Source organism: Pollicipes pollicipes, unplaced genomic scaffold (genome assembly GCF_011947565.3).
Source record: "Pollicipes pollicipes isolate AB1234 unplaced genomic scaffold, Ppol_2.1 Scaffold_7261;HRSCAF=8764_pilon_pilon_pilon, whole genome shotgun sequence".
NCBI lineage: Eukaryota > Metazoa > Arthropoda > Thecostraca > Pollicipedomorpha > Pollicipedidae > Pollicipes > Pollicipes pollicipes.
In genome coordinates, this window is record NW_023597054.1 from 22,679,073 (window position 1) to 22,691,735 (window position 12,663).

Here is a 12,663-nt window from a genome sequence, read left to right on the forward strand (position 1 = left end):
ACCGGACCGGAACATACTGAGGCACGCGCCCCGGGGACCGGACCCGAACTCAGACCTTGATCCGAACCGGAAGGGACTGCGCTTGAGTAACGTACACTGGGCTGAGCTGAACTGGACAGCGGGAGGAACGGACCTCAAAGAAAAGGACCGAACTGGAAACCAGAGAATGAAGTCGGCTGGATTAGATCCAACCAGAACGGATCGGGCGGGACTGTATACTGTACGATCCGCTCGTCTCCAGGCGTTTCAGGTTATATCAAATATGATCTGGCACGGTTTAATACAGTTCTGATATTGCCTGTTTTCTTTCCGTCGTCCCCTCCGATCCCAGCCAGCCACTTACCATTCCAGTCCATTTAAGTCTTTCCGGTCCAACCCTGTTCGGGCCAAGATCCCGGTTCGACCCCGTTCGGGTCAAAATCCCGGTCCGACCGTGTCCAGGTCAATATCTCGATTCGACCCCGTTCGGGTCAATATCTCGGTCCGACCCTGTTCGGGTCAAGATCCCAGTCCGACCCTGTTCGGGTCAAGATCCCGGTCTGACCCTGTTCGGGTCAAGGTCCCAGTACGACCCTGTTCGGGTCAAGATCCCGGTCAACGCCCGGTTCCCGGTGCGCATCCGTGGATCTTTTCCGGTTTGATCCAGTCCGGCAAAGGGCGGTGGATTGGGGAGGGGCAGAGGGGGCTCCCCAACTCTGTGCATTATTTAGCATCACGGAGTGCTTGAGAAGAGCGAGGTACTGCTTCCCTCCCCCTCACCCGTCTCATTTTCGTGGACGCTCCACCGTCACTGCAGTCAGGTCCCTCCCAACCCCGATTTATTTTGCCGCCATCAAGCTCCGCTGGATTTTCCGGTCTTTCTAGTAATCTGTGGTCCCTTTCGACCGTGTTTTGTCCTCTGCGGTCTATTAAAGTTCCGGCCCATTCAGTTGGGTCAAACACAACCCAGCCTTAAAGTTCCGGCCCATTCAGTTGGGTCAAACACAACCCAGCCAGGTACGGTCCGTTCTGACTCACATTCTTCGTTTTCAGTTCTCCTCTCCAGTCGGCGGTTGTCTTCATTGATCTGCCCGGTGCCACCTGGTCAATTGCATTCTGGTTCACCTCCGTCAAGTTCGGTGTGAGTGAGTCCATTTTGGTTCGGTCCGGCCAGGTAAGGCATGTCTGGTCGATAGCCTCATTATCAACTCCAAACAATTCCGTTCCTCTCCCGTACATTTCGGTCCGTTCAGTCCATTCCTCCCCTTCGGCTCAGCGTTACCTCTGGCCAGAACTCCTGCTTTGCAGCGGCCAATTACCTGCCACGGCCGCCGACCACGCTGTGGCCGGCGAGACACTAGCGTGATAGATTATTGAAACGCGTGAGCGTCGGAAATTCATCGTTCCTCAGGCTGCAAATAGTTCTTTTGATCGCACTCTGGACCGACTCATTTTCTGCTACATTTCCATCCATGCGAAGTAAAGGACAAGCATTGCGTGTGCGATACACTTTGTGTCAAGCTCGCCTGCCATTAAGTCCGGTATATCATGTCACGACACCCAAACCCTACACCCACCTCAGGCGGCGGCGCGCAGGTAAGCCCGTCCGGCCGCCGACAGTTCCCGTCTCAGCCGCTAGATGTCGCCGGCGGGCGCCCAATTGTTCCGGACGCGCGCCGCCGCCTCAGTCGGCCGGCAGCCGTTGTCGTGCGGGCAGGTGGGCAGCGGACCGGCGGCGTGGGACCGGAAGGCGCGCCGCCACGTGATTGCCGCCCGGCGCCGGAAGCTGCGGCCGGAGCGGGACGCCAGACGCGGAGCTCGGTCGCCGGTGCTGGACCGCGCCGCACGGCAGCGACGTACCGCAGCTGGTGATCGGCGGCACGTCGAGCTTGCAGACTAGTGCAGCGCTGCCGGCGGTTGGTGCTGGTGCTGGTGCTGACTCTGGGCCGCAGCCAGCGCTGTGCGCCGGCTTGCGGTGCCTCGCGGCGCGGTGTGACGCAATTGCGACCCAGGGTCACTGGGGTGACCCCTGAACTGAGCGGGTCAGCTGCCGACTAGTCACGCCCCTGCGGAGTGAGGTCTAGGGGCTCGTGGACAGGCCGCGGAGGGGCGACGGAAATGGAGTGCCGTTCGCAACTAATGAAGACCATTCTGTGGGCGCTACTGGCTGTCCTGCTCACGTTTGATGTCTCAGGTAAGTGATTCATTTGTGAAATCGCTGTCAAGTGCCGTTTTGTTTAATCGTTTGTTCGGTGCCAGTGAATTTATGCTGACGGGGCCTTTGCGCCGCTCGCACGTACTCTGTGCTGCTTTTTTGCACGTCGTGCTTGTGATTTGTTGCTGTGATAGCAGCAAAACGTTACCGCCACGTGTTCGCTCGTGCCGTCTTTTGTGGTGCTGTGTGCAGCTTAAACTGCATTCGACTAGAAGCCATGACACTCAGTTATAAAGCATGCACAGTTTCTTTAAATCAAGTAATTTTCCCATGAGAGTATCTGGGCATGTTAGAGAAGTTGAGTAAAGTGTTTAGGTAATTATACCATGCCCTGGGACATTCCTGTAGAGATTGTCGGATCGACATGCCCCGTCTATAAAATGTACGAGCCATTTAGCGGTATTCTTTCGTCAGTCTATGGACCTCCATGCCGATGCATTGCAGACTTCAGATTTTCCGGCTGCTCTTCAGACATACTGAATCCGCATGCACTGTTCATCCAGATATCTCCCTTTCAAAGCTGCGCGGAAATGTAATCAACTCTTTTTTCTGGCCTACGTACGATTTGAATGTGGCTGTGACTGCGTGAATCACTTCATGAATGGGCCTTATTGCGCTCGTTGTGCTGTAACGTAACATGAAACGTCGTACCGAATCATTACCGTGTTGTGCCGTCTTGCCCGATGTCAGCGGTCACATGTCCGTGTCGTGCCCTCTCGTCCGATGTCAGCGGTCACGTCTCCGTGGCGAGCCGAGCCGTCTCGCCCGGTGTCAGCGGTCACGTGACCGTGGCGAGCCGTCTCGCCCGATGTCAGCGATTACGTGTCCGTGGCGAGCCGTCTTCCCGATGTCAGCGGTCGTGTGTCCGTGGCGAGCCGTCTCGCCCGATGTCAGCGATTACGTGTCCGTGGCGAGAAGTCTTGCCCGATGTCAGCGGCCATGCGTCCGTGGCGTGAGCGTGGGCCAGCTCACGGCTCAGTGGAAGCAGTGAAGTAGAACAAGCTGTTCGTGGCTAACACGGCTAGAAGTATTCCGCTGCAATGAATGGCCCGCCCTATTTTCGCCGACACTGTTAAATTCGTTATTATGAAAGGAAGTGTGGATGAACCCATCACACATCAAGGCCAGGTTTTGAAGCGGCAGGGACATTACCGGAGCTTGGCAGTACGAAGTTAAGTCCAATATCGGCCCAGCACGACAGACTTTGTTCGCCGTTGGGAGTCGTTTGCGGAGCCGTGTCATTATGTAAAGCGCCATTGCTTCCTCAGAGAACCAGACCGCTGGCCTTCGCACGTGCCAGTCAATGTACGTTTAGTACAAATGCCGTAACCTCGGAGTGCATTCAAATGATAAGCCGGAATTAATGCAATTTGGTTTGCATTCTCGACGCTTTCCGTTCTTCGGATATGCACGAACAACATGCCTACGATACGTATTCAGCAGTTAGACAGCCAGTATGTATAAACATTTCCATTATCCGGCAACTTGCAAGTTGGACCATTTGTGTTTTGCATGACTTATGCAGGAGGCATAGAAATGTGTGTAGCTCGGGTGGTGCAGAAGGTAGTGCTCGGGTGGTGCGGAAGGTGATGCTCAGATGGTGCGGAAGGTGGTGCTCGGGTGGTGCGCAAGGTAGTGCACAAGCCGCGCGACACTCTCAAATGACGAGTGATCGGTGCATGTTACGCAGAATGATAAGCGCACAGCTCTTGCAATTTGGGAACCACGCACGACTTGCACGCTAGGTTGCCCACTATCCGACTTCGGTGCGCCGCATTTGTACCCCCCAGCCAGCGTTTAAACAGCAGTGTTGTGTTATTGCCTCGTGTATCGAACGTGTCGTCAAGACTCGATTAACATGAATCGCGTGGTTCTTCATTTCACTGCGCGCTCTTCTAAATATTGATCACATTCACGGTCAAAGACAAAATAATACGCCATCAAAATGCAACTTGGGTTTTGACCTTTTCGCTTTGCTGGCTGCTCTGTAAACATGAGTAGGGCTTTTTAGATGTCCCTTGTGCTGTTAAGGCTGCCAAGATGCCCAAGACGTCTTCACCAAGAGAGATAAAATGTCTTAAACATTTTAAAAGGTGTAAAATGCGTACATTTCTACCTGTTAAGCAGTTTGTTCAGCAAACCTTTTTGAAATCTGTACATGTCGGTAGGGTTTGCAGAATATTTGAGGATCTAGGATATCGTTATACAAAATTTGTCTCGCTCAAAGCATTCTCTTATACATTTTGCGCTTTCTTTCTGTACATACTTCAAAACAACCTTGCGCTTTCGGAATCGTTATGGCATTATGCATTTAATTTCGAAGAAATGTCGTATGGGAGTTACGAAAAGAAACCGGGGTTAGGAATGAGTGCCATTTTGTTAAAACAAACCCAACGGTACAGAGCTCTGTCGTTGCCTTTGTTGCCTTCGAATGCTCTAAGACGCATCCTGTATATGATCACCTAAATGCATTATTCACCAGACGGGTCTTCGAGCCAGCGGAGGATGGCTCTGCCAAAGTGTGTGTGCCTACAGCTGCCTCATGGCTGCAACGAACGCTGAGTGGTGCTGTGAATAATACCGTTGGTGTCTCCCAGCGCTCTCATTAAATGGCGGCGGAGAATGCCGACAAAAGTTGTGCACCGCATGGCGAAGCTGTCGTGACGGGTATCCGTATCATTTAGGTGTGAGAAAGAGATCGTAAACATTTCAGTGAAGGTGAGCCGAGGCTTTTACCGCGTCGGGTCACCACATTCTGTCCTTGCTCTCATTTCTGAGTAAGATTATGTAGTTACTAGGTTTGCATGTCTCGTGGCATACGCCTTCACCAGACCACCTGGCATGGCGATAATTTACGTTGTTTGCCGTGTTGGGAAAAGCACGATACGAGGGTCGAAGAATGAACTCCAGCGCTCTCACTCACTGCCTTACTATTTCAGCACGCTCAGATCTCGTGGTGCGTTTGTTTTTGAGCAGCAGGCACAGCTCAAACTCACCGTGCTGACGTAGTTAGCGCTTCTATAGCCCGTCCTCCGTCCAATTTCAGGCCGTTAATTGTCTCTAATGCCGTCGGCCGGAAGTGGTCGTTTCTGGCCGAGCGGCGTTTCCGCGCCGCTGTTGCACCTTCTCCGGCCCGTTCCGGCGCCGCCCCGGGGGCCTGCGCGGCTCTGTGCCCACAGAGGAGGGGCCAAAGCCAGCCAGCGAGGGACGCTGTGTGAGCACGCACTGCCGTCCAGTCAGCGGCATGCTTCCTGTTCAAGTGTGAAGACGGAGATGGCAGGTTGTCGAACCTGCCGACGCACGTGCTGAGCCCGGGCCCCGGCCGCGCCCGCGGAGAGCGCTCGTGAGCTGGCATTTAGGTGTGTCGGGCGCGGGGGGGGGGGAGCTCACTGGAAACACGGGTTGGCCCGCTGTCTCCCGTGTGTTACCGATTATCCGAAGCACCCTGAATGAAGGCCGGCGCGCGTGGAGAACCCATCCGCGAATCTCCCGTGCCATGTCTGTAATCGGCCGGATTGTTCCCGGAGAATTCGTACGGGCCCTGCTATCGGCGCCATTAATCACAGAGTGCGTGCACAATACAGGCCATTAGGGCGGCCCCCCGGGACTGCAGGGGGTTGGCTCGGGCGGCGGGCCGCCGGTGTCAAGGCCGCCGCCGGCACCAATCCTGCGCCGCGGCCGATTGTGACGTCACGGTGGGCCTCCGGCCGGCCCGGGGCTGCCTTCTGTTGGTGAGAGGGTGGCGGCTGCCGGGGACGAGGGGACGGGCGGCGCGACCAGCTGGAGTTTTATGGGCCTGTTTATCGCTGGAGCGGCCGGCAGCCGGGCAGCACAATCAAGAGACTCTAACGAGGCTAGCAGCGCTGACACGGCTGCCTCCCCCGTCTTCCCCCTCGTCCGCGGCTGGCAACCACAGAATAGCAGGCTACCATAGAGGTCCGAGCCACGTACCGGCCCATAGCTTCACTTTCGAAAGGCGGGTTAGGACGGGGATGTATTGAATCTAAGAAAATTGTATCACCAGCAGCAATACTTTTCTCCAGCCGAGGAGCTGTTCTGCCCCCGACTTTTAACTCCTACGGAAAGCTTCTGAATAAACGGCAGTTGCCAACAATGATTTGCAGCGAGTGAGTACTTCGGCTTAAGCGAAAGACAGCTCAATCTTTGACATTAGCCATTTGTCACGTAGGCTGCCTCCGCTCTGTGTCAGCGCCCACACTAAGTGTCGCATCTCTCACGGCGCTGGTGCCGGAAGTTGGTGACGTCACTTCACGTGACGCCGCTGGGACGGACCCGCCTGGCAGCCCGGACGCTCTCACGCGCCGCTGTCGGGAGCTAACGAGACGGCCGCGCTCCGGCGCGCTCCATCAGACGCATGACCAGAACACGGTCCCGTCGATGGGCTGCTCGAACGCGTGACGGTGACGTCATGTCTCGGTTGTGACTCACCAATGACGGCGTGGCGATACTATGCGATGACGTCATCATCCGCCATGATGCATCGACTTGCTACTATCTCGCGGTGGAACACGGGCGATGTCGTCTGTTCGCTCGTGGCAGCAACTGTCAATAGCCGTGATGGCTCTCTGACGCCATGGCTTCCCAACCGTGAACTCTCGGCACTTTGCACACTGTCCTGGTTGCAATCAACTTCAGACATGCCTAAGTCGTCGATGCGTGCTACAGTCGTAACGGCTGCGTTACGACGCAGACACCACCCAATGGATTACCTTGCTTGTTTGGTAAGGGCGCGTAACATATTGAGGCACATCGGCTTGATTCTCAGAACGATTTCTAAACTGCCTCGTCGCCCCAAAAAGGCACTGGCGCGATTGCTACGTGTTTCGGGAAGTAATATGTTTGACGCTGATTTATTTCGACATGTTCTGATTTTTCAGATTTGCGCTAATGACTATGTCTTTTGTCGTATCGTAGCAGCATAGCCGTTGCTATTCCTGAAGGCGAGAACTCACGCAGTGCAGCACCCGCCATGGAAAGCACATTCACCGCACCGCACCGCGCTGTTCTGTTTGAGGACCACCGGTGGCGCGCCGGGCCGGCCGCGTCCCGTGGTCGATACTCTTCCCTGTTTACCTGCGCCCGTTGGCAGTGAGGTGATGTCCCCCGGACGGAGCATGTTTGATCAACTCTCCCCCCGGCCCTCCCAGCGGCCATCACCGGCTGGATGGGCTGTCCGTCATTAGAGGCTGCTTATCCGACCGGCGGTACCGACGGGAGCGGGCCGACGGTACCAACGGGATCGGGCTGACGCTACCGACGGGAGTGGGCCGACGGTACCGACGGGAGTGGGCCTATGGTACCGACGGGATCGGGCCGACAGCACTGACGGGATCGGGTCGATGGTACCGACGAGAGCGGGCCGACGGTACCGACGAGAGTGGGCCGACGGTACCGACGAGAGTGGGCCGACGGTACCGACGGAAGTGGGCCGACGGTACCGACAAGAGCGGGCCGACGGTACCGACGAGAGCGGGCCGACGGTACCGACGAGAGCGGGCCGATGGTACCGACGGATCGGGCCGACGGTACCGACAGGAACAGGCCGACGGCACCGGCAGTAGCGGGCCGACGGTACTGGCAGTAGCGAGCTGGTACCGATGGGAGTGGGCTGGTACCGACGGGAGCGGACGGATGGTACTGACGGAAGCGGGCTAGTACCGACGGGAGTGAGCGGACGGTACGGATGGGAGTGGGCCGACGGTACCTACGGGAGTGGGCTCAATGCGCCGATGGACTTCCCCGACGGCGACCGTCGCCCATCGGCCCGCCGTTCAATTACCATTATCGGCTGGTTAGCGTCGTGGCGTGGCCACCGGCCAGCGCCAGGCCCGGCACGAACCGGAGCCTGCCAGCGCCTGCCCGTCTTGTGGGATGCGCGCGACTGGGTGGCATGGTTCGTTTGGTTCGATCGTGGGTCGTTGCGTGGGTCGTCGGTCTTCCACTGGACGGCGGCTCGGACAGGGGCCCGGGAGCGGCGGTCCGTGGCTCGGACAGGGGCTTGGGAGCGGCGGTCCGTGGCTCGGACAGGGACTCGGGAGCGGCGGTCCGTGGCTCGGACAGGTGCTTAGGAGCTTAGGTGCTTGGGAGCGGCGGTCCGTGGCTCGGACAGGTGCTTAGGAGCTTAGGTGCTTGGGAGCGGCGGTCCGTGGCTCGGACAGGTGCTTAGGAGCGGCAGTCCGTGGCTCCGACGGGGGCTCGGGAGCGGCACTCCCGCGACCGGACAATCCGACAGTGAGACGACTCTGTGGTGCAGAACTATAGCGCTCTTTTCGTGGTCCCGCGCTGCTGCCGATGCTCCTGTACGCGGTCCGGTACTGCTGCCGACACTCCTGTACGCGGTCCCTACTGCTGCCGACACTCCTGTACGCGGTCCCTACTGCTGCGGACACTCCTGCACGCGGTCGGGTGCTGCTGCCGACACTCCTGTACGCGGTCGGGTGCTGCTGCCGACACTCCTGTGCGCGGTGCGGTATTGCTGCTGACACTCCTGTACACGGTCCGGTACTGCTACCGACACTCCTGTACGCGGTCCGGTACTACTGCTGACACTCCTGTACGCGGTCGGGTACTGCTGCTGACACTCCTGTGCGCAGTCCTGTTCGTGCGGCGGCCACTCGACGGCGCAATCTGCCCGCCGGACAAATATTGACGGGCCCCGCGGCGTCTTCGGCGATCATTAGCGTTGCGGGGCGGGCGGGTGGAGCCAGCGCGCCGGAACCGACGGCCGGAGCCGCCGCGCCGGGGCCGACGAGGCGCGGTCATGACCCGTGACACGCCGTCCGCTGCTCGGGCCGGACACGACCCCGTCGGAACCATACGGGCCGCTGCGGGCGTGAGCGGCAAGATCGGGGTTGCAGTTTCGGGCGCGGGGTCAGTGGGAACCAAGGAAAGCACTGACATCGCCAACCGGGAAAAAGTACAAATGTGTGCTCTCACTTGCTACAACACAGTACACATGGACAACCAGATTCCATTATTAAAGCATTTGCCGCGTCGAGAACAAACCAGTTTTGTGTTATGAGATTTCTGGAAATGAGCTGAATGCCAGAGGGCGCGAGTCCACATTCCAGCATTTCCTGCACAGGCACAGTGCATTCCTCTACTTAACATCGTCATGCTCCTCGGTTCTCCCATACGTTTATGAATATTTATTATCATTAATCTAGGCTGTTTAAATATTACACCGACATTCATGGGCAATCGGGAAATGGGCTCAGCCTTACTGGTGACAGGTCCAGCAAACAGTGAAGAGTCATCGCCTGGGATATGCATGCATATTCGCGGCGGACCAATGCGCCATTGGTTTTGAGCGCTAATCAGTGGGCTTAAGGACGCGTCAACTGCCTTAGTTATTTGCGCGACATAATTGGTTTTGAGAACGAAACATCCATGCTATCCATGTCTTGAAACTTTCTTAGAGCATGTTCCACGATTTCAAAGTCGGGGTTGCAAAGCAGCTAAAGTTTGGAGCCTTACAACAGGCGAGTGTGAAGCGGAGACGCATTGCGGCGCCGTCTTGTGGGGTCGGCGTGGTGCGGCGGTCTGTGCAGATGGCGCCGGGCCTACTGGCGCGTCGGGTGCTCGCGCCGACGGAGGTGGCCGGCGTCGGCCACCGGATGCCGACGCCGATACTGGCCTTGGCGCCGTTCCACCGAGTGCGCTGATCGGCGCGGTGATACCTGCGGCCGCATTGTGCTGGGCTGCCGGCGGTGCTCACTCCGCTTCGTCCTGCGCGGGTGCAACACTGCAATGTGCCCTGACACTGCTGTGGCGTGTGCAGTCGGTACACTGCAGTGTTCTGCTGTCGGCTGCCGCTGGCCGGACCGGGCCACCTCCGCGTTCTGCTGCTGTCGGGTGCCGCTGGCCGGACCGGGCCACCTCCGTGTTCTGCTGCTGTCGGCTGCCGCTGCCGGACCGGGCCACCTCCATCACGCGCCAATACTCCCCAGATATGGCATGCAGTGACCTCGTGTCGAATGCAGTGACCTCGTGTCGAGGTCCGCAGCAACACGCCAGCACTGTCAGCCCGCGTCGATGCGCGGCACTGATGCCACTGACCCACAGGCCGCCCATCACGCCGCCTCCTCCCACCGGTTCACACAGGGGACATCGGATGACCTTCACCACTTCACAAAGATGACACGACAGCGAACCCGTGTCACCGTTCGGCTTTAAACTTTAAACTGCCTTGTTTCGTCCTTCCCACGTGCTAATTTCGTCCACGCCGTTAAGGCCAGTCGTTGTGCAGTTCCATGTTACGACTTGTCAGGTGGGGCGGCGCCCGTGGACCCATCACGGTGACAGGCTGTGCGGCGCGACCAGCTGGCGTGACGTGCAGTTGTGCTGTGCAGTGTGCAGTGTGCCGTTGTACAGTCGTGCAGTGTGCATTGGTGCAGCTGTGCAGTTATCCAGTGTATAGTCGTGCAGTGTGTAGTTGTGCAGTCGTCCAGTGTGCGGCTGTGCTATGTGCAGTCATGCAGTGTGCAGTCGTGCAATTGTGCATTTGTGCAGTTGTACATTGTGCAGTTGTGCAGTGTTGCAGTCGTTCGGTATGCAGTGTGCAATGTCCTCAGGGCCATGCCCGCGATGGGCATTGGAACGCAGTCCAATCCTGGCTCTCACGTTACGAGCTGTGATGTAAGGTGGCATAGCAAGACTACTCACTGCAAGTATCTCCGTCGGCTGTTCCGAACAATCTACCTTGTTTCGCGGCACTATGGGTTGCGTTTATCACTGAATTTGTAGCTTGTGACTCGCGCAGCGCATACATTGGCAGTTCGGAATGGTGGATGAACCAGTTATCACTAAGCAGGATCCTATAGTTAGCTAAAAGAGCACTTAATGGTGGGTGTTATTTAAACCTCAGTCCACATATCTCGTAGCTTGGCTGGACCACATCCGCTCTAGACGCACGTTCATAATTTAGTTTCCGGGGTGCAGGCACCCCATGCAATGCCAGGACGTGCGTCATAGTTCTGAATCACATTTGATCACAGCTCCATCGCCTGCCAGTCATGAATCGCACAGCTCTGCTTTACACCAACCATGCACCGCACAGCTCTGCTTCACACCAACCACGCATCGCACAGCTCTGCTTCACACCAACCATGCATCGCACAGCTCTGTTTCACACCAACCATGCATCGCAGAGCTCCTCTTCCCAGCAACACCTAAGAAGCGGAGCCGGAACATCGCACAGCTCCACCTCAGCTCCATAGCCCCACCTCCCGGCAGCACCCAGGAACCGGAGCCGGAGCGTGGCACAGATCCACCTCAGCTCAGCTCCACCTCAGCTCCACCCCAGCTCCCCAGCTCCACCTCCCGGCAGCACCTAGGCCCGTGAGTCATGCGGTGTGGGGGGAGGGGAGGGGGACGCAGGTGCCGGTCACAGCGCGAGCGTGCCACACGGCCGGCCGCCGCCGGCGCGGCTCGGTCACGTCCTAGCGACGCTCGAACAGGGGCCGAGTCGTGCTCGGACGGCCCGGCTGACTCACCTCCGCCGCTGACTGAAAGGCGACACGCCCCCACCCCGATCAGTTGCACACGAACATTTCAAATCAGACAGGGGGACCTGGGAAGGGGGAGGGGTTGGCAAAGCCAGTGAGACGCTCGAGGGCCCGCTAAGCCGCGCTGCGGAAGGCTGGACAAGTCACAGGCAGCACACTCGGTTTACCGCGCTCGGGGCACACCTGAACACCTGTTTATGCCGGCGGTGCTGGACATCGGGAGAGTGTGATTGCGGCCGTTCGCCCTGATAGCCGCGCCGAATGGCGGGCTCCCGCACTTTTGGATTTGAACTGGACGTGACTAGCAGTTATTTGCCTTTCGATACAACTGGGCGCACGACTGACATACTTGTGCGCCGCGGTCCGACCGACGCGGGGCATTGGACTTGTCCGTCCAATGGCACCAAATTGTGGGGAAACGCCGCCTGGAAATAGGCCGCGTCGTTTACATTGTGCTTGCCACGCCGGAATTGCCGCTCTTTCACGGTGCGGCGCGGCGTACGCGACGCTCTGCGACAGTGACGGCGCATGGCCGTTCCGAACCGGACCGGACGCGGGGACTGCCCGAGGCTGTCTGTACCGACCTCGTTGCTGGATGGCGGGTGCCATGTGGGCTGCCCCAACGGAGCAGGGGCGGCGCCGTGATCCGCGCTGACCCCCGGACTGGCTACAGGGCAGGGGCTGCTGTGTCAACTGGACTGGCTTTGGGGCAGGTGCGGCCGTGGTGAGTGGCCCTCGGACATGGGCGTCTGTCACCAGTGAAGCTTCGCAAAAATGATTCGTTGCGGGGTGGGGGGGGGGGGGGGGGGGGGGGGTGGAGAGCATCGGAACGCAGCTAAACAAACCCTCAAAATACGCTAAACACTGATTATTTTTGCCGAATTGGCCAACTTTTTAAAGTTGGGGTGGCTGGAGCCCTCCTCAAACTGGATACAAAACTCC

General features: G+C 58.0%; 1 protein-coding gene across 1 annotated transcript in view; it reads left to right on the forward strand.

Moving 5' to 3' along the window:
- Nucleotides 1–1,989: 1,989 nt before the first annotated feature.
- LOC119111197 (cadherin-23-like) overlaps nucleotides 1,990–12,663 on the forward strand; it is a 125,364-nt gene continuing 114,690 nt past the window's right edge. The window contains exon 1 of the mRNA XM_037235018.1: nucleotides 1,990–2,173. Coding sequence (XP_037090913.1) covers nucleotides 2,098–2,173 — 76 coding nt within the window. The 5' untranslated portion in view covers nucleotides 1,990–2,097. The remainder of the gene's footprint in view (nucleotides 2,174–12,663) is intronic.